At 36.4% G+C, this 21,417-nt stretch overlaps 3 protein-coding genes and 1 long non-coding RNA gene across 33 annotated transcripts in view; 2 read left to right on the top strand and 2 right to left on the bottom strand.

Annotated features, from left to right (window-relative positions):
* The window catches only part of LOC306986188, a 92,393-nt gene extending 81,538 nt beyond the window's left edge, over positions 1–10,855 (top strand). The window contains exon 3 of the long non-coding RNA XR_013794925.1: positions 10,045–10,855. This is a non-coding gene — a long non-coding RNA (uncharacterized lncRNA). The remainder of the gene's footprint in view (positions 1–10,044) is intronic.
* LOC306986185 (SH3 domain-binding glutamic acid-rich-like protein 3) lies at positions 690–2,693 on the bottom strand. Its single transcript, XM_079589131.1, has 3 exons — positions 2,484–2,693; positions 1,938–2,105; positions 690–862 (listed from the first exon to the last, which is right to left on the bottom strand). The coding sequence occupies exons 1-3, from the start codon at positions 2,526–2,528 to the stop codon at positions 800–802; spliced, it is 276 nt and encodes a 91-aa protein (XP_079445257.1). The 5' UTR covers positions 2,529–2,693; the 3' UTR covers positions 690–799.
* On the top strand, positions 3,246–6,379 carry rps12 (ribosomal protein S12). The gene is made up of 6 exons (XM_079589130.1): positions 3,246–3,314; positions 3,443–3,488; positions 4,147–4,263; positions 4,458–4,560; positions 5,841–5,942; positions 6,285–6,379. Exons 2-6 carry the CDS (start codon positions 3,475–3,477, stop codon positions 6,345–6,347), a joined length of 399 nt encoding a protein of 132 aa, XP_079445256.1. The 5' UTR covers positions 3,246–3,314; positions 3,443–3,474; the 3' UTR covers positions 6,348–6,379.
* The window catches only part of eya4 (EYA transcriptional coactivator and phosphatase 4), a 49,285-nt gene continuing 35,731 nt past the window's right edge, over positions 7,864–21,417 (bottom strand). For 7 of the 30 annotated variants that reach the window (XM_079589122.1, XM_079589098.1, XM_079589097.1 and 4 more), the window contains 11 exons: positions 20,932–21,008; positions 19,599–19,779; positions 18,383–18,519; positions 18,133–18,216; positions 15,819–15,908; positions 15,639–15,697; positions 15,295–15,455; positions 12,769–12,883; positions 12,555–12,676; positions 10,862–10,976; positions 7,864–8,776 (listed from right to left, as the gene is read on the bottom strand). In XM_079589122.1, the coding sequence (XP_079445248.1) occupies positions 8,587–8,776; positions 10,862–10,976; positions 12,555–12,676; positions 12,769–12,883; positions 15,295–15,455; positions 15,639–15,697; positions 15,819–15,908; positions 18,133–18,216; positions 18,383–18,519; positions 19,599–19,779; positions 20,932–21,008 (1,331 nt within the window). In that variant the 3' untranslated portion in view covers positions 7,864–8,586. Of the gene's footprint in view, positions 8,777–10,861; positions 10,977–11,032; positions 11,134–12,554; positions 12,677–12,768; positions 12,884–15,294; positions 15,456–15,638; positions 15,698–15,818; positions 15,909–18,132; positions 18,217–18,382; positions 18,520–19,598; positions 19,780–20,931; positions 21,009–21,417 lie in introns of all 30 variants that reach the window. The other 23 variants (XM_079589102.1, XM_079589110.1, XM_079589105.1 and 20 more) reach the window with 7 other exon arrangements.

Here is a 21,417-nt window from a genome sequence, read left to right as displayed (position 1 = left end):
ATTGTAAAGTGTTACCTAAATTATTTTATTTTTAATTAAAATCAATTGTTTTGCATAATATGAGTGTTGTCCTGGATTAATTGTTCAAATACTTTTATAAGCTATTGTCATAGTATAATATGGGTGGACTGCATAACCTTAAAAAAAAAAATAAAACCTCAAGATATCCCAGCATGCCTTTGAATGTGTCAGTTGTGCTTTAGCTCGTATAAGCGGTTGATGTAGGGAGCGTGAGAAAATATGGTTCCTCTATAAATAGATACAGATGTTTGCTACTCATGAATTGAATACTATTAAAAATGGATACAGTGTTCAAACAACATAATATTTGTGACATACAGGAAAGATGTCTTCTTCAGCAGAGTCTTCAGCAGGTCTACCAAATATTGCTTGATCTCACAATAATTAAATATGCATAAACAATTACATATAAAGATCATTTTAAATTAGGAAGCTTAAGTTCAGCTAAAACCATTCCCTCCCAGAATAAACTGCATTTACATGTCCAACCTGTGTTGCCATGATTTACTACTTATATAATTAAGAGGAAAAACTAGTGGACACTGAAATATAGTAATTATAGATTTAACACTGCTTCCTAGTGGACAAATATGGAAGTTGCTCATCTTTACTCCCAAAATGTGATGAGATACTCTTGTAGATACAACATTTAGTAAAGATACACTTGATAGATTTTTTAATTTATTTTTTACATTTAATGGTGCAAAATATGTATTTCCTTAACATATAAAATCTCTATTAAAAATGCTAGGATTTAGTGCAGTGTGCCTATAGTAGCTCAGAGTTTGAAGAATGTCTCTGCTTTCCCATCCTCCACTGCATCAAAAAACTTCTGATAGTCCTATGAACACAAACACAGAATATGCTTATATATATATTAATATGATATACTTTTTAATGGTTTTCACAAATAAAAATGTGAAAGAATAAGACATGAACGCCTCAAGAGCTGATTTTTAAAGCATTTGCTCAGGCATTAGTGGTAAAGTACACCCAGACACACTACATGTCTGGCATCTGAGCTGTGTGATTATTTGCTCATTTGTGAGCGGCATGCGCTGTTCTGAGCATCGTAAGAGAATGTCAAGATGTTCCTCAGGGCTATAGTCGATGGGAGTGTTTTAAAGGGTGTGTTTTTGTTTAGAAGAAAGTGAACAAGCCTGACAGGTCTTGTGTGTCTATATGCAAAGGCTTTTGTTTTAGGTGTTGTTTGTGCAACAAAATTAATAGCCTTAACATACACCACAAAAACTTGTTTTATATCTCCCAGTTACTGACTCAGTGGTTCAAAACACTTGTTGCAAAACCCATACAAGTATGTTTGTTATGCTTTATTACAGGACATAGCCTGCCCTTTGTGTGCTCTTCTTAATAACTGTAAAAGTGTCATTCTCTGGAAATATTTGTATTGTGTTCCCATGACTTAGAACTGATATAATTAACAGACAAGCTCATGTATGCTGAACTTAGTCACATTATTTGATATTTTTAACACTGTTTATAATGTGTATGCAAAATCATTTTTCAAATTAAAATATTTTCTTTCTAAACGTTCATATGAATGATTGTAATGATATTAAAATGAAAATATTAATGCAAATTAAAATATTAATTTATTTTTAGCATGACATCAATTGTCCTTTTTAAAGATAACATGGAAATGAAGGTCTAATATAACACTTCTGGAAACTATAATAAATAACAAATAATGATAAATTGACTGTTTAAAAGGAATCGCTGCTGTAAAAGTGTAGCAGATGTGTGCAGAAGTGTGGTGACCTCCTAAAGCTTGTCATAAAATCAAATCAATTGACCATTTCCCTCGAGGTTGGTTAGATGCAGTTAAAATAGAGAGTACTTTCTGTCCCTTGATCTACAGGCCAGTATCAAAAACAAGATAGCAAACTGAGACTCACCCCACAGTATTTGTCCCCATTAAAGACCTGAGGGGGCATCGCTGAGGGGTTTCCCACTTTCTTCCTCATCTCCTCCTTCACGTCAGTGCTTGATGTGATGTCCAAAGTACGGTACTTGATCTTCTTGGAATCCAGGAACTGGAAAATCTCAGACTGATGTTGCTTCACCTGAAGAAACAGATGGAAAACAATGTAACTTTGACAACACACTTTCTTAAGACATGTGGCAAGAAATGAACTATCCCCAACTATCTGTTATTTACTTCAAATCTTCATGTTCTTCAGCTCCTAGGAAATGTTTTATCCTTCAACAGATGCATACAAATGCTTCACATAATCCAGAGGACACATTTGTATCACTGTAGAGATAACTTCTTCACTGATGTAGTTTGACATAAAGACAACTGTCTAGCTCGTTAAATAATACGAGTAGGCTACACATAAAACAGTCAAGTTCAGGTCATCATTCAGCAAGTTTAGTTTTAAACAGCGAGTATCAGATGCTAGACAGTCAGAGGAGTCACAAATATAAATACAGATACACACCTCTCTAGAGCCACTCACACTGCTGAAATACACCGTGACGGACATATTTTAAAAATTAAAAATTCAAAAGGTCTGTTGAAAATAGAAGTGGCTGCTGAAGTATTTCAGTAAACTGTGTGAACGTTTAAAAACAGTACTCTCAGCCAACTCAAGGACCAGGAAAGCAAGTTCTGACAGTTCACCTGCCAGCCCCACCTACCACAAGAACTTCTGCCACCCCCACACACACTCACACACCATAAAATATATAAGTGTGGCATGCCTAAACTTGCACGAGGGGATTATTCTATCTTTTTTCTCCACCGAGATTACACAGTACATTAATTACAGTGCGCCCAACAAGTAATGCGTGGTCACTTAGCCTACCACATACTAAAATCATCCAGACAATTGGAAACAGTTGGGAAAAAATGTCTCAGAGGTCTAGAAAATATACATTTTATTTGTGTTTAAAGTGAACAAATCTACTAAAATAAATATATACATGTATTATATAAAAATAAAAATATTGAGGCGCGTATATACCGTGTACATAACGCACCCTAGTGGTGGATTAAGGTGTTACTGTCTATATGCTATCGTTTTGGATTAGCGAACATTTAGGAAGCATTAAAATGGCGTTCAATAATATTAATCAATATATTTTCTACATAAAAAAAATCATCACAACAATTCTGAAACAGAACAAGCAAACTCTAGCCTAAAAAGCCACAAAAATAGTTCCGCGTGGCTCTCCATGCAGGCAGTAGGATGGACACCATCGGGGCCTTTTGCGCTTAAAACAATGTTGTCGACGTTATGACGTCCTCTTTACCCGCAGTCAGAAGGAAGGTATGGCGAGCTTTTTAATCTCTGAGAGAATCGGTCTTAAATATGTGACATCCTGTCTTTAAAGTGATCAAAGATGTATCGGAAGGAATGGATATTAATATATCGATCGTATTATGCCTTTATTTCAGAAATCTATCCTTTCATCCATCGCTAATCTACAATGGCCGAGGAAGGGTGAGTAATTGTGTTCTCACTGCGCTATAGTAATGATGCATGCATCCACACTTCAAGCATGCAATAATAATTTTTTATAGAAGAAAATATATTAAATACCTATGACTGTTCAACTTAGTTTTTACTTGCCATCATGTTTCAAAGACGTGACTTTTTTCGTTGAGTAATAAGCAGAATGGACTGCGTAGTACAATGAAAGTAAACGGTGACCAGAGGCTGTTGCCTGTTACTCCACACGTGACATTTGTTCGTTTTTTGAAGCATTGATTTGTGCGAGGATTGGCTTAATATAAATTGTTAGCAGAAGAACTTGAGACCAATTCACTTTCATTTAACCGTAAATATTGTTCGTCTTATTTAAATGCAGTCTTTTTTGTGCCACACTAAATAAGTATGTGTAGGTTTGTGTGTGTATATGTGTGTGACACACACCTGTTACCTCTAAATCAACTCCACGTTGGTCCTTGTGTTAAATTACTTGCTAGTAGTAACTATTCTAGGGTGACCTCGGCAATGATGAACTTTCATTCTTTAGTCGGATACCCCTTCACTCTAATTATGAGTGAGACATCATTCTGAAAAGCCGCAGGTCGTTAAACACTTGTGCACACACACCTGACTCTATTTACACCATAACAATCTTTTGTATGTTTCACAGCATCAGTGCCGGAGGTGTGATGGATGTCAACACCGCTCTGCCTGAAGTGCTGAAGACCGCACTCATCCACGACGGTCTGGCCCGCGGTATTCGTGAGGCCGCCAAGGCCCTCGACAAGTAAGAAATAACTTCTTAAAATCTTTAAGATGTTGCTTTGTATCTATGATGATAATTTGGCTCCCTCTTCTGAAGTCTCTGAGGACAACTGCCATTCGTTACCCAATTTCTGTCTGAGATATTTTTGATGTGTCATTCATACCTTTTGGAGGAGATTGAAGGGTCATCATGATCTTTCTTTGTTCTTTTCACAGGCGCCAGGCTCATCTATGCGTCCTGGCAGCAAACTGTGACGAGCCCATGTATGTCAAGCTGGTGGAGGCTCTCTGTGCTGAGCATCAGATCAACCTTATCAAGGTGGGAACTATAAGAATAACATTAATGCATTATTATTATTGCTTGTTCATCTAGTAATTAATCTAATTTAAGCATTAGCCCATGTCCTTATTGCAAGTGATTTTATCAAATTGAGCGGTCATTTTCAGTTGGACTAAAGGCTGATTATACTTTTGCATCGCACCTATGCCGGAGCCTCTACGTTTTAGACTACGCGTTGGTTTTAATTTATATTTCTGCTTCGTTGTCCGCGTTGACGTGCAATTCCACATGCATGTGAAACCCGAGGGATGTGTTCTAGCTGACCAATCACAGCGTGCAGTCCGCGTAGAATTGACACATTGTTACATTTTTGGAGAGTTGCACGTCAGCGTACGCCAAAGGGTACGCATGCTACATGCTACGACCTGAGTTCAATGCAGAAGTATAATTTGGGCTTAACGATTTGTTTCCTGGGCCAGTGGTTTTCAATCCTGGTGAATGTCAAGAAAACAGAACTACGTTTTATTTAAAGTCCCCCTGTGGTAAAAAAAAAATCTAACTTTTAATGTTTGTCTATGTGGTGTTTTTAATATGCTTTAAGTCAAACCATGTACAAATTCATGTCAACACCATTGCTGAGTTTTCTCCTTGAAACTGCTGTGAACCAAGACCTGTCAACGAGTGGATCTCTGAGCTGGTGTGGGTTGAGGTGGGGATAATGCTAAATGAGGCAATGGTGTAGAGTTGCATTCAAGCTATTTTAAGACATGAAGAAATTAAGAAAAAAACTTAGTGTAATTTTGGTTATCAAATATAAGTTAAGTAATTACATGATTGACTACAGGGTGACTTTAACACGCTTGATTCTGATCATCACATTAGGAGAGCCATCTGTAAACTGGATTGCATGTATCTGCTAAGAGACATTCAAAATATATAGTGCTGTGGGTCTCCAGGATTGAAATCCAATGTCCTGGTGGTCTATAAAATTGGTGAAGAAACTCCATATGCTTCATTGAAAGTTAGAACTGAGCTCTGGCATTGGGCTCCTTTGAATTGGACCACCCAGAACATCTTAATAACTGTTGCAATTAACTAAAGCTTGTGGTGGGCATCACTCATATTTCCCTTCAGAAAATGATCTAGTTTCTTTTTATTGCTCATTAAAAATCTTAATTGGGGCCGGAGCACCGATGGTGCAAGGTGTTTCTCTTGGATATTGCCAACAACTTCTTATTTGCACCCATAAGCCTGTGAATTAAAATGCCTGAATTTCGGCTTAAAGTTGCAAAATATAACCGTCTCCCTGTCCTCCATAGGTTGATGACAATAAGAAGCTCGGTGAGTGGGTCGGTTTATGCAAGATCGACAGAGAGGGCAAACCCCGCAAGGTGGTGGGCTGCAGCTGTGTAGTCATCAAGGTTCGTATCCAGAATCTGTTTTTAATTTACATCACGTTTCCTTCATTTAAAATGATGCATGCTATAAGTTGGGCTTCAAATTTAGGGTGTTTATGCCAGGTCGAGTCCAGATCCTGGCTCTCTGTGCCCTGTGTCTGTTTTTATTTATGTCTTGGCAAGATTGAACGCCTGAACACGAGCCTCGTGGTCCTGGTTTGACTCGAGGTCCCTAGAAGGGCAACAAGTGCTTAATTTGCTGGAATATTTATATTTTGATTACTTCTATTTATTGCAAGGATTGCATTGATTTTATGTTAAAATGTTTATTTAAAGTATCTAATGTTTTCACATGTCCATCTGCAGGACTACGGCAAAGAGTCCCAGGCCAAGGACGTCATTGAGGAGTACTTCAAATCCAAGAAATAAGGCGCCAAATAAAACATCTTTTGGAAACGAAATGTTGCTTGTGGTGTTATTTAAATGACATGGGAATTGTAACAGATCATGCAAAACTGAGTGAAATTCAAACACTTTTTAAGTTAGGCCCCGTTTACACGATGGGAAAACGCAGATATTTCTCTGTGTTTTGGCCTGTCATTTACACGAAAACGCCGTTTTTATCCCAGAAAACGATTATTTCTAAAAACTCCGGCCAAAGTGGAGATTTCTGAAAACGCCAGTTATATGTTGTCGTGTCAACTGGGAGAAACGGGGTTCTCTGGTCGATTCTGAGGATTCTGATTGGCTTGCATGGCTTTATCCTTCTCCCTACACTGCCGCCCATAGGTTTAGCATAGTTATAAAGGCGCTCGACGGCGTATTTATGTGGGTTGTGTGCACGATGTTATTATTGAAAACGGAGGGGGGGAAATATATTTGTTTCTCTAAATAACCGGCTATGTGTAAATGTGGCCTTATTCTCATTCTGATCTGAATGAGTTCTGATCTCATTTGGTTCTTGTGGAGTAAACTCTTAACATCCTGATAGCAATCAATGATAGAAGTGTAGAGGTCACTATAATGTAACTACAGCTATCAAAAGGCCATTACATGAGTAATCTGAAAACAAAACGTGTCACTTGCAATACACTACCACCAACACTGCGCATTTTAGATGAGATTTGAAAACGCCTGATCTATTGAGGTTCAGACTGAAAAAAAAATAATGTAAATTTAAGGGGTTTCTCAGAGCTGAGCTAATTTGGTTATTTTGAACATGATCCGCTAATAAATCACATACACGGGTAGTCCGAGTTGGGTTCCCATAGTTGTAGAGACTTAAGATTTTGACTTAAATCAGACACTTGATTGATATTCAACTTGTATGAAGTTCAGCTGGTCGAACGGAAACAAACTCGATTGCATTTGAAATAATTGAAGCTGTATTATATTTTGTAGTATATATTTTATAGTTTTCACATGATTTTATACCTTTTTTTAATTGGTTTGTTAATACACACATTTTCTGTGTTTTTACCGTTTTGTTACAGTATCCCTTCAGTTCATCTGAAAATCTGTGAAATGTGTTAAAAAAAATCTAACTTTGTTTTTCATGCCCTAAGAGCAATAAAACAGACAGGGAAATCCTGACTGGTTATAATTCATGCATGAAACGGTTAACTCCATCTCTTGTGATGCTTTGTGCAATTGTAGTATTTAAAAGTACTTACTCCTAAAAAATAATACAGGAATACTTTAACTTTTAACAAAAATACAAATTTTCCAAATTGCATGGCTTTAAAATTGTATGAATGTCTGTCATTCAAGTAAAGTGAACATGCTTTTGAAAAGCTTATTTTTTTCAAATTACATTTTAAAATAGTGTAGTTGGGACTTGCATTTCCTGAATAAGAAACCACAGCACTATGCAACCAGTGTTACATCAGGATGAAACTACAGCAAAAATGCTAAAGTTATAACAACTAAAAATTATCCAAAATCATTAAAGCTCTAAAATATTTTTTTTCTGATGCTTGACTTTTATTTCCCTTTTCTTTCCATCTGTCATAATTTGAATCAAAATACAAATTAGTGTTTCCTCACATAAAAAAAAAATCTTTGGATTGTAAATGTATTTCCTTCAGAGGCACCAGTATTGACAGCAGATTAAGTGTTTTTTTGAACATTTAGAAAATAGAGAACTCAAAGAAAATCTCAATTGTTTACATTTTTCGTTTATCTACATACATTCTCAAAATAAAAACTGACACACGAAACATCTTATAAGGCACAACAAATTATACACAGACTTTTTTTTGTCAAAAACTTACAAAAAAAACCCAGACAAAATCAAAACGATACCATGTGAAAACACAGCGTCCTTTAGTGTTTAATCTAGTTCCTGTAAAATAATTTACATGAGTTGTGTGTCTATTCTAAATGCTCCTTGTTAGAGTACAGCGCTTGTTTAAGTGGAGATGAAGTCTACAGTACAGACAGAGATAAAGCTCCTGTAGATGAGTGTGGATATATGCGCTTTCAAGGGTTCACCTCAACCCTGGAAGAACTCACCTCATTCAGACATGAAATGCAGTGTGTGTGACGTAAGACCTTAGTAAGCTCTTTACAAGCCTGGTTTGACCATTATAATCCCATTTTCCCCTCATACTAGTCTGTCCTAGTCTTCTTAAGACAGTGCAGAATTATCTTAAAAGCCAGAGTTTTCTTAAAAATAATCAAAAAGACAACAACAACAACAACATAAAAAGAGATTGCAGTGTACTCTTGTTCTTAAATAGTTGTACAAAAAAGGCCTATGATACAGGTGTCGAGTGTTACAGGTACTCGAACTCCAGTGCTTGATGGAGGGCAAGCAGGTCAGAGTGGCTGGATATCCGCCAGAAGGGCATGTTGTGCTGTGGGGACAAACAGACTGTGAGTTTCAGTTTGAAAAGAGTCATAATGAATATCTTTGCTGAACATTCATTTACAGAGTCAGCCACTAAGATTGGGTCTATTCTTAAAAGTTGGTTATAGTTCACAACAGTTCTCTTCATTCCCGAATACGCAGTGAAAGATCCATCAACCAAATGTATAACAACAACAATAGTCTCTGGTACATTTAGTCCACACAACTATCTACAGAGGGTTTTATAAAGAGTTTAGTCAAGCATTTACACACATTTTTATTAGCTTAAAAAACGTAACACTTTACACAAAGGTTCATTTTATTAATATTGTAGTATATTATTTGTAATTAACAGTATTTTATCTTATTAATCTAATGTTCATTTTAACTCTTTTCCCGCCATTCACGGACATTTCCGGCTTTCCACTGTTATACAGTAGGGGGCGACAGGACACCTTCTGAAAGACTACAGAATCCCCAGATCAAAACACAGGCGAAGAAGAAGCAGAACGCGATCATCAACATTGAACAGCATACTCCCCTATGATACTCCCTAATGAAATGAAAACTGCCGAATGAAATATCGACCCATGAAGTGGTTAGGAATGTGTGAAGCTTTGGGGGTGTTGATGGACTCGATCTAATCCATCTATGTTTTGATCATCGTTGTAAATCCGATCCAGACGTAACGTTAGTTTTTGATAAAAACGCGATTTTCTCACCTTTTTGTTCAAAATGTTGCTTTTTTTTATGAAACTTACCCACATTAAAGTGTTGATAAAAAAAGAATACATGAAGCTAGAATAAAACGTTTTTTTGTTTGTTTTGTTAAAAAGCAGAGGGTCTGTTCTTTCTTTTGCTTTGTTTTTGCATGTTCAGATATACAACAAAATATTCTGGGGGCCATGAAACTTTTGTAAAAAATTATCAACAATGCTGGCTGGCAACTTTTCTCAAAAACGCTGGCAGGGAAAGAGTTAATTATACTAATAATTTATTAATGTTAACTAATTGAACCTTATTGTAAAGTGCTTCCAGTACAATCTAAATATTATTCATATGAATTGTATTATTCATTTTATATAATTTTTTTTAACCATTTTTACTATTAACTAAATTGATTTAGAATTTTTAAATAAACCCTTTACAAATCCTTCACCCTAGCAAGCTAAAGACTTGCGAAACAGAAACATCCTTTTCGCAAAACAAATCTTGAATCTACCTTTCAAAAGTTTGGGGTACGTAAGATAAGATAAGTCTCTTATGCTCAACAAGACTACATTTATTTGATCAAAATATAGTAATATTGTTAAATATATTATTACAATTTAAAATAACTGTAGTCTATTTTAATATATTTATTCCTGTGATGGTAAAGCTGAATTTTCAGCATCACTCCAGTCTTCAGTGTCACATGATCCATCAGAAAACATTCTGATATTTGGTGCTCAAGAAACATTTCTCATCAATGTTAAAACCGGTGGTTCGGTATAATATTTTTGTGGAAAGCATAATTTCAGGGTTTTTTATGAATAAGTTCAAAAGAACACTATCTATTTGAAATAAAATATTTGTAACCATCTTTACTGTCGCTTTTGATCAATTTAATGCATCCTTGCCCAAAAAATTTAATAAAAAAATCTTTCAGACTCCAAACTTTTGAACAGTATGGTGTACATTAAAACGTACATCATTGCACAAACTTTGTTTAGAAATGCTGCACAGAAGTTTCCTAGAACAAAAGTATTCAACTGGGTCTTTAGGTCCAGCACCTCAGCAGATCATCTACACAATCAGAATCTATTCTCAGACCGAGTTCACACTGGTGTCCTACGAGATGCCATTCTGGGAACTTCGAGAACCCTCAGTTGAATAGCTCTGTTCTAGATCGCTTGGGATCTGAGAAAGAAAAGCTAGTCTCAGATGATAAGAGGAAAAAAGCAACCGCTACTGACATCCACATTAGAGGCGGATGACTACAGACGAGGAAATAAATGAAGCACACAAGCTGCCGATCAGTTTCATCTAAAGCTCTACAGCACACACAGGCAGGAAGTCCAATCTGAGAAGTCACACACTGCTTCTGGTTCACCTGGGGGTCGTTACCTTGGCAGCGGCCTGCTCCTCTTCCACACCATCCCCAATAACAACATACACTACCTTCCTGCCAAACCTCTGCATTACGCGCTCAAAGCAACTCTCTTTGCCTGCAACATAAACAAGGTGAGAGGTCAGAGGCTTGGGGTCAGAGGTCAGATTTTACCTGGCTGGCTGCATGCTCCTCATCGCGCCCATCGCCAATCACAACATACGTTATGTTAGTGCCAAACCTGGATACTATACGTTCAAAACAGCTCTCTTTACCTGCGGAAACAAGGCATAGACTTATCACACACTAACAAGCACACACTCGGAACTGAGCAAGCCGCATTAGGCTACCTGATTATTTGAGAGCAGAAAGAAAAAGAGATGCTTTTTTCCCCATTTGAAAAAAAAAAACTGCATGAACTCAAACCGACAGTCCCTCTTGCACACAGACAAACCCTGATCTCACAAACATTTTGTTGTTACGGTTACCATGACAGTGAGCATGAGATTTGTGGAATCAGGCTTTGGGTCAACAAGACAGCGAAGCATTTTGGTGTAGTCACAGAAGATGATGGATTTGATTTGAAACAGGCTCCTTCAATAATGTTTTTGCAATAAATATGTATATATATATATATAAACTTTTTTTTCTTCTCACAAATAACACTTGGAAATTAAATGCAATGAAATAAAAACAGTACAAATAACATTTGTATTTTAAATTAAATTAAATTGTAAAAGAAAAGAAAAAAGGGAAAACAAAAATGTTTAAATAACATTTGAAAATAAATACAATAATATAATATAAAAAAAAAATTAAATGAAATTGTGTAATGGCAACATAAAAAGAAAACATCCATTAAAGATTAAATACAAATGTTATTTGTAAATGTTTATTTTTAAATGAAATTAAAAGTACAAATAACATTTAGATTTTAAAATTAACAAATTGTGTAATGCCAACATAAAAATTTACAAATAACATTTAAATTTCAATTTATGGATTTTTAAAAAATAAAATAAAAAGTACAAATTAAATTTTATATTCTATTTTATATATATATATATATATATATATATATATATATATATATATATTTATTATTATTTTTTTTTTTTTAAGAAAGAAAATGGTACAAATTACGTTTTAAATTAAATTGAACGGACACTGTCTTTTTCTTTTGTTTATTTAAATTAAATTAAATATATTTTAGCTTATTTTTAGTAATTAGTCATGGAATTATATGAGAAACCAATAGCACATTTTTCAGAGTTCAGATTTAAAATAAGAAAGGAAAAGCAGTTGTATCAGTATTTCAGGAATCACAATCACCAGAAGCAACATATCAGCTCAGGTAGGCTGTTTCAGAATAGAGAGAGGAATAAACCCACTGTGAATAAAGACGGCTGTTTATGAGGAAGCAGAACGAAAGAAGAACTTAACGCTGGCAGATGATGAGAGATCGGCCAATCAGAATCAATTCCACATCAATAGACAGAGAGTGAATGGGAATGCTATGACCAGGTCATCCTGATCTGTTTTGATTTATGATTTAATGCGAGCCAAAGCATGTTCCCCCCACACACAGACACGACTGAACTCTACTTTACCCCTGACTGCAGAAAAAGAGTATGGAAATAAAACATGATGAACCCAAGATGAAGTCTGCTGTATGGACCTGTGTAACAGAACTCACCTATTTTGGTTGCGCTGTAAATGTTTTCAACGGGAAACACAGAGCCCAGGCTATACAACAGCACCTTAGCGAGCGCAGGTATTAACTGTGTCGTTGTCACCAAGACGTTGACACAGTTACTCCTGTGTGCATATGAGAGAGAGAGAGAGATTGTTTTTAGCTGTGTAAGCTATAGTTCTTAATGGTAGAGGCTGATGATGCTGAAGAGACAGACCTGGAGCTGATGATTGACAGGGACTTGAGCGCAGTGGTCAGCCATGAGTCCGTGAGAGCCTCAACCTCTGCCCTCAGCTGGAGCCACGCCTCTCTCTTAGCCGGCCCTAGCAACCCTGAAAAAGATCATGAACAAAACAACACATTCAGAACTAGTGTGTGTTTTATGGCATGAATATATATATGGGAGAAACCTGGAGTTAATAATGGGCGCAATGCAGATCGTTCATTAATTAACCATTAGGGTTAAGATTTGAATGATTAAAGGATAATTCCGGTATTTAACACCTTGAGTCTATATTGTAGTTTGTTTTGGATGAACAAGAGTGGTGGACAACATTTTTTTGACAATGGTTCCTCTCTCGAGTTTTTGACTATAATAGAATTGGCCATGGACCCATTTAACATTGGAGTCAATGGGCATGTCCGAAAATGTCATTAAAACAGCCAATAATGTTTGTTTACAAAACTGTTAAACTCACCGAGTGGTTAGTGGTGTTTGTTGATGATTATAAACAATATATCGTCGCAATATATGATTCCAATCCGTTTATTTTGCTATAGTGGAACTATTTTTTCAGACACTTCACAACCGTGTAACTTCCGCTCAATATTTGAATCTGAAGCGTTAGCACACTCCCGACCACTTGATGGCGATAACCGATGTTTATGTCTCGCGGGACACTCACGGTCACAGTCGAGTTCAACTTCATATTGCACTGGTCAGTGGTCACGTCTTTCAATACGGTTAGAATTTATGCGGTCAAAAACTGCGGTAAAGTTCCTAAAAAAATTATTGTTTACTTCGCTTACTCTCCCGGAGCACAGTTGCTCTGCTCGCTAGCCTTATGAGAAACGGAAGCGAGCAAAAAGACTACATCGACCAAATGTAAACAGCCCCCTTTCCGTTTCCGGTAGCGCATTTATATTAACGAGCACTCAGTCCTTCAACAGAATTCAATGGGATTTTACAAAATGACGAATAAAACACGACAGAAACTATTTCGCAACACTTTTTGTTTCTGGAACATCAACTAACATCACTAATCACTCGGTGAGTTGCACAGTTTTGAAAACTAATGTTAAAGGCTGTTTTAATGACATTTTCGGACATGCCCATTGACTCCAATGTTAAATGGGTCCATGGCCAATTTTTTTATAGTCAAAAACTCGAGAGAGGAACCATTGTCAAAAAAATGTTGTCCACCACTCTTGTTCATCCAAAACAAACTACAATATAGACTCAAGGTGTTAAATACCGGAATTATTCCAGAAACAAAAAGTGTTGCGAAATACAGTTTCTGTCGTGTTTTATTCGTCATTTTGTAAAATCCCATTGAATTCTGTTGAAGGACTGAGTGCTCGTTAATATAAATGCGCTACCGGAAACGGAAAGGGGGCTGTTTACATTTGGTCGATGTAGTCTTTTTGCTCGCTTCCGTTTCTCATAAGGCTAGCGAGCAGAGCAACTGTGCTCCGGGAGAGTAAGCAAAATAAAAAAATTTTTTAGGAACTTTACAGCAGTTTTTGACCGCATAAATTCTAACCATATTGAAAGACGTGACCACTGACCAGTGCAATATGAAGTTGAACTCGACTGTGACCGTGAGTGTCCCGCGAGACATAAACATCGGTTATCGCCATCAAGTGGTCGGGAGTGTGCTAACGCTTCAGATTCAAATATTGAGCGGAAGTTACACGGTTGTGAAGTGTCTGAAAAAATAGTTCCACTATAGCAAAATAAACGGATTGGAATCATATATTGCGACGATATATTGTTTATAATCATCAACAAACACCACTAACCACTGGTGAGTTTAACAGTTTTGTAAACGAACATTATTGGCTGTTTTAATGATATTTTCGGACATGCCCATTGACTCCAATGTTAAATGGGTCCATGGCCAATTATATTATAGTCAAAAACTCGAGAGAGGAACCATTGTCAAAAAAATGTTGTCCACCACTCTTGTTCATCCAAAACAAACTACAATATAGACTCAAGGTGTTAAATACCGGAATTATCCTTTAACCATTCAATTATGAAAAAATCAACAAGATATTTACATTTAATAGCATTTTGTTTATACAATGTCAGAACGTACTATATTTAGAATCTGACTGTGAAATCAGTGCAGGTTTGGTTATTTTCTGTCACAACTTTTTATTCATAATTCTGAATACTTTAAGTTAAACTGTGTGATCCATTGGTACCATTGGAGCGGTGATGTTATTGTTAACTAAAATCTAAAATATTAAAAAACATTTTCGTTAATTAAAAGCTTAAATAAAATAAAATATTAGATGAATAACTTAAAATAAAGCACTAAAATGACTAAAACTGAAATAAATAGCTAAATAGAAATATTTTCGTTAAAAACTAATAAAAATGATATAATATAAAAATAAGACAATTCAAAATATAATAAATACTATTATATAAATAACACGAAAATAGCACTGCTATTGAAATGTAGAATTAATCCTGTAATGACTTAAGATATTTGTGCTTGTAATCGAATCTCACCTCCCACATTGTTTTTGTATGTGCAGTACATCTCCTTGACTCTTCTGTATCGGAAGGCTAACTTCCTCATCCAGTCGACTCCGCCCCTAACACCTGTTGCTAGGCAGAGACTTGCGCTTGTTGCAGCTGCATGGAAGCCATCAGTGGCAAAACTGTAAGTACTGTTGATAATAATAATAACAGTATTGTTTTATGTACAAGTAAAATACATATTCATTCATATTTAATGGCATATTCTGACAGCGGCATTGAATAAGTAATAGGTGTCTTTAAATGTAACAATAGTTTGAAATCAATGTTTAAATACTGTTATAACAATTAAATTATAGAGCTGTTAAACTCACCCAAGGTCCTGTCCGTTATCATCTGAAGAGGCGTCATCAATGTGGACCTGGTCACACTCCTAATCAAATACATAGTGTGGTTACTACAGTTAACCAGCAGGGGGCCACATAGCTACAAACACTCTGATTGGAAGAAAAAATTATAAAACAAGTCAGATAAAGGCAAAGGAGTTCACTTACCTCTAAATCGTTAAAAAATAGATGTGTGTCAGCAAGATTGAAGATCATCTCCTCCATCCTTAAACCAAGAGTCACAGCCAGAGGAGGGTCCTGAGAATTTAAATATTAATTATTAGGACATTTTCATCGTCATCATCAACAGCAGCAATAACAAACCTAGCATAGTTAAAGTTTTAGGCAATTTTGCATTGGAGCTGTTTTGCTGTTTTGTAGGGACACTTAGTGTGCGTCCTTTGTTTTTTGGACATTTTTAAGGAGTCAAAGACACACTCCTGATGCAAAGGCTGTTCAAAAAGGAAGGTGCATTTATTATGATACCTTTTAAACTACTTTTTTGTAAAAATTTAAGGCAGCTTTGAATGTATTGTAGAGAAAGCAATCCCAGAATGCACTGCAACACGCACAGCTCATCAAAATGGCAAATTGAGCCATTGTCAGTGTAAAGGCAGCTATAACTGTAAATGATTAAATATGTGAAAAGAACAAGTTAAGATAGATCATAAGTTTGAATTAATATGCAAATAGATGTAAGACAGAGGACCAAACGCAATTCAGTATGAAAAAAAAAAACTGCTGCCAGTTACATTTTGAAGTCAATGAGAGAAGAAATAATTATATAAGAACTTAATTTTAACCCTCATAATGCATTCCGATTTTGGGAGAGAGAAAAAAAATCATTGCAAGTCTATCAAAATAAACATAATTTTGTTATATATAAAAAAAGTAATGTATATTTATTCAAAATACAACATTGATATAAAAAAAAGACTGAAAATTATCTATAAAAACAGAACAAATGCTAACCAGATTGTTGGAGGAATACCAATAAAATTAGTTATTAAGAGTGCAGGTTGCATAGCCACTAATTCTGCAGTTTTGGCTCAATATCAACAAATTACATGTGCATTTTGCTTGTTGAATATAATGTTCCCCGTTTCCATCAAATGATGACAGATTCTACACTTGTCTCAGAACATCAGACATTCTCACCCTTCAAACACCACACACACACACACACACACACACTGAAAGAACGAGAGAGGGGGAGGGCACCCAGCTGTAAAAATCATCATATGTGATGGAGTTTGTTGGCTCAGAGGTGATTGGCTCAGACAGTGAACGAGAATAGAAAAGCACACACACACAAAGTTAATGGCGAAACTGACAGAGATTGGAAATGATGATTCAACTGTTTGAAAATGTTTAAACTTAATCTAAGCATACGTTCAAAAATAATTGAGGTGATTTTTTTTTTCAATCAAAATAAACAATTCAAGAAATACTGGCGTAGAGCTGCTTTTCCCACTTTTGAACTCTGAGGTTTGGTAATTTCACAATCTTTTCAGTGATTAACTCATAGATCGGTGTGTGCTTGTGTGCTGGAGCTTGAGCGTGACAGCATGTGCAATGTCTCTGACGGGAGTGCCTAAGAACGGAGGGTTTTCGTCGTCACAGAGCCTGCAGAAATAGCCCCAGAGCCGTGAATAGCCGCAGCTGTCTCTATGTCTCTCACCAACTGAACGACAAGAAGCGAGGGAAGGTGTCACAAGAAGTCTGACGCTTCACACTCATTGAGTCCGGCCGTCACAGTGCTAAATCTAATTACACTGTGTTCATCTGCGCTCTGCTTATGATAGAAGCGCACAGTTGTGGGAGAGAGAGTAAAAAATTTTTTTACCATTACATTCTGGAGATATACACTGTAAAAAAGGATTTTTCAAAAGTTGTAAATAAAGATTATTGGGGTACCTTTTACCCCAAGAAAATACTAATTCAGTTTTTCTACTTTAAAACGTCATGTTTTAAAGTATGCGTTGGTTGCTGTTTCTTCGTAATTATTTGTAAAATTTACTAGCAATTTCTACGTAAAAATAGTTTCAAAGTAAATCCTAAACATTTTTAGTGTATGCGGTAGCTCTATAGAGCAAGACAAATGTAAATACAATTAGCGCATTTACACGCATAATATAAATGTTGATAATTAGCAGAAGACAACCGAGTTGACGACCTATAAAATCAAGGTTTTTATGTCAAACCGTAAACCAACATGTAACATTGAGCACATCACCAGAACGCTGTTAAAACAAAGTAAGGAAGCCACCAGAATGCCAGCAAGAAAGAAATCAGGGTAACGGTAATTCTGTGTGCTGATCGGTTTTGCTTTAACCATTTATTGCTGTTATCAGATCACTGACACAACCTTACACATTGTCAGCTTACTAAGAATAATCAGGAATCGCAGGAGGACACTTAATGTTACTATAGTGGAGGGAGACGTGTGTTTAATGTGCATAGTACGTGTGTTTGCTCTCACCTTGCCATATTTCTGTGCATAGGAGCCCGTGAGGAGTGAGTGAAACACAATGATCGTCTCATCCAGATCCCAAACAAACACCCTCTGTAAAAACATGCAGACATGTTTGATCTCAGTAAACATACAGTGATGACACAAGGATTAGGTAGTGAGAGAGTATATTTACAGTCGATGATTTAAGCATCTGCTTCAACTGTATGTGCATTTGTGAGGTTTGTATCCATGCATCCATCTATCTATCTGAACATACCTCAAGATCACTGTCAGGTGGCGGGGAGGGGTTGTTCTTTCTGCCCCGCCCTCTTGCTTTAGCCCCACCCCCTCGGCACGCCCGGTCCTCCATCTCTTTGATAGGTGTGGATGGGCTCTGCCCCGCCTCGAACTCACCTGCACATGGCATGGGTAACATTTAAGAGACACATTAGGCCTGGTTTTACAGACAGGGCTTGGACTAAGCCTTAGTTCTATTAGGGCATTTAAGTAGCTTTTATAAATGTGCCTTAGAAAAAAACATTACTGGTGTGCATCTCGAGACAAAACAAAAACACTGACATATTTTAAGATATGTCAGAGAAAGTAGCATTCAGTTAACACAGCTCAAACATGCATTTTAGTCTGGGACTAGTCTTAAACATTGTCTGTGAAACCAGGGGTCAAGCTTTTAAAAAGATTGGTCCCTGGCTTAAATATGCATGTTTGTGCCTTAGTCAAAAAGTTAATAATAATAAAACTTTTTTAAATAAAAGTTTTCAGTTTTTTTGACGAACATTTCACCTAATACTTTATATTCAGATAATGCCGAAACAAAGATAAGGATTTGCTCTCATGGTATTTTATTTTAATCAGGGGATCTAAAGTGACAATGCTTCTATATGTAAATTTTCAAGTTTGTTTTTTATTTTAGATATTGAAAGAAAAACACATTTTACATGAGTCATGAAAGTGGAAAACTGGCACGTCTGATAGAATATAGTGTGTGTGCGTATGCGTGTGAGCAAGTTTACTGTAATGAGTTCTGCTGAACTGCAGCCAAGCTAAATCACTGAGAAATGCAGCTCTAGGACCCCACTGAATTTTGGGCCTGCTGGACAAAACCCCCAATCACCATCGCTCTATCTAACATAATCAACAACTACAGTACACGACACCTTCGTGCCAAAAGCCCTGTAATAGAACATTTTAACATCCATTCTAACTTTCAACTGCGTCATTTGCTGCTCTATTGGAATGATTAACCTTAACTACAATGGCAGTTTTCCCAAGTTTGACAGATAACAGACAAGGGTAGAGATATTTAGGATGTTAAATTGTATTTTTACACTTTCTGAAGAAAACTGCCTGTGCAAAAGTCACTGCCATGATGCTAGGATTGGTGCCAGGCCATTGGTAAGAGGTTGCTAGGGTTTGGTTTGCAGATGCTTACTGGCTCAAGTGAAAGAGAAAACTTGAAATGGATTTGTGTTTACCTGGATTTAGGTCAGCTGCTTGCCCTGTGATGATGGGGGTGGAGTCTTGCAGCTGATAGGTGGAGACTGAACCTGTGCCGTCCAATGAGCTGTTAGATGTCATGTAGGAACCGTATGAGGAGGTGGAGTAATACTGAGCATACTGATTCTGCCCAAAAGTTGTATAGGAGGGATATTCCTGCTACAAACAAACAAAAATATATACATTACAGATGGACGGTAACCCTAAAAATATGAATACATAAAACAAGTTATTTTTAAATTAAAATATGTATAATAATCCAACCCAAACCTGAAAACTGACTGGAAAGTATATATTATTAATTCAGGTTGGTGAATTCATGTTTTAAATGTATAGGATTTAATCATTAAAACATATGCGGCCTACTCTAAAATAAATTCACAAGTTGTTTTATGATTATTTTACTGTTTAAATGCTGCTGTAAAACCTTTAATAGGCTGTTTAATGACAAGTTTCATTGTAACAACTTACTCAATACTAGTGTGATGAGTTTGAAGCCCACTATTGGGGTATGTTGTCACAAAAGGTCAATGAATAAACTCTCTTTTTTTCCCTAAGCAATAACGAAGGAACTATCCAATAACTTTTTTTCCCCTAAGCAATAACGGTGGATATATTCAATCAATTTCTGTAGCCAATATACAGTTTATCTACCCTAAGAAATAAACCCTGGAGTGTGACAACTAGCCCCGCTCTCCCCTATAATTTAGCGAAATGTGGAAAGAATATAGGTTTTATGTTCTTCACAAATTAATGAACAATAAAGAGAGAGGGAGTTTATCAGGGGAACCATAAAGAGAGAAAAAGATAAAGTAATAGGACTGGAACTCACAGATTTCTGGCCAGCTTTTTATCACTTCTCTTGTATCTTTGAAAGAGTTTTACATGCACAGACACAGACGGATCTCTTACGGGAGATGACTCTAAAACTGTCACTGACTCACTCGCTCAAGAACATGAACGCTGCAGTAAAACGCTCTCAGCGAAACTCCACTACTGCTTTCACTCTCTCATTTCATCCTAATTCCGCTTACTCCTTCATTTCAACTATCGCCAGAACCTCACTTTGTTTACACAGCTAAATTCATCAGTGGGAGTCTGAGTGTAGTTGGGTCCTTTTCTTTGGCAGCACTTTTAATCATAAAAGTTTAGGGAAACTTTAAGTCCTAAAAGCATAAATTCTCTCAGATGAAAGATGGCGACCTGTTTTCAGAGGCCTGGGCTGTTTTATAAAAGGCCGTCGGTCCTTTGCTGAACTCTGACGTTATTATTGGTGTACGTGTGCGTTCATCTGTGCACGTGTGGCTGTACCTGTTGTGTGGTGAAGTTGCCTGGATTGGAGTTGTTGGAAGCGTAGAGACCAGGAGAGGTTGTGAAACCTGACCCTGCTGAGAGAGAGAAAATCCAGTGGAGTCAACGTCAAAATAAATGTGACTCGTGATGTTGACTAACAGATGTCACCCAAAAGTGAAACACCTAAATAGTAAAATAATAAGAGAAAACACTGTCCTTAATCACTATCATGTTGTTCCAAACTGGATATTTTTTCTGAAGTAGACAAAAGCACAATTTTTTTGAAGAATCGATACACAGCTCTAGCCATACAACCACAGTTTATAGGGACCAACAGCTGTCAAGCATCAAAAAGGACTCAAAAATCATCATAAAAGTTGTCCATAAGACTTGTATTGCAAGTCTTCTGAAGTCTTATAATAGTTTTGTGTGAGAAATAGGCTGAAATTGAATACATTTCTCATGGATTATCACCAGTGTTATTTAAGTATTTATTAATATACT

Source organism: Phoxinus phoxinus, assembly GCF_949152265.1.
Source record: "Phoxinus phoxinus genome assembly, chromosome: 18".
NCBI classification, from domain to species: domain Eukaryota; kingdom Metazoa; phylum Chordata; class Actinopteri; order Cypriniformes; family Leuciscidae; genus Phoxinus; species Phoxinus phoxinus.
Note: the sequence above shows the minus strand (reverse complement) of the source record. Positions and strands in the feature narration are given on the sequence as shown.

Coding starts and splice junctions, on each gene's coding strand:
- LOC306986185 (XM_079589131.1), bottom strand. CDS start 2,528: ATGTCCGTCACGGTGTATTTCAGCAGTGTGAGTGGCTCTAGAGAG. Junction 2,106..2,483: donor GTGTGAGTGGCTCTAGAGAG/GTGTGTATCTGT, acceptor CTGTTTCTTCAG/GTGAAGCAACATCAGTCTGA. Junction 863..1,937: donor ATGGGGACAAATACTGTGGG/GTGAGTCTCAGT, acceptor TTGTGTTCATAG/GACTATCAGAAGTTTTTTGA.
- rps12 (XM_079589130.1), top strand. Junction 4,561..5,840: donor ATCAGATCAACCTTATCAAG/GTGGGAACTATA, acceptor TGTCCTCCATAG/GTTGATGACAATAAGAAGCT. Junction 5,943..6,284: donor GCAGCTGTGTAGTCATCAAG/GTTCGTATCCAG, acceptor GTCCATCTGCAG/GACTACGGCAAAGAGTCCCA.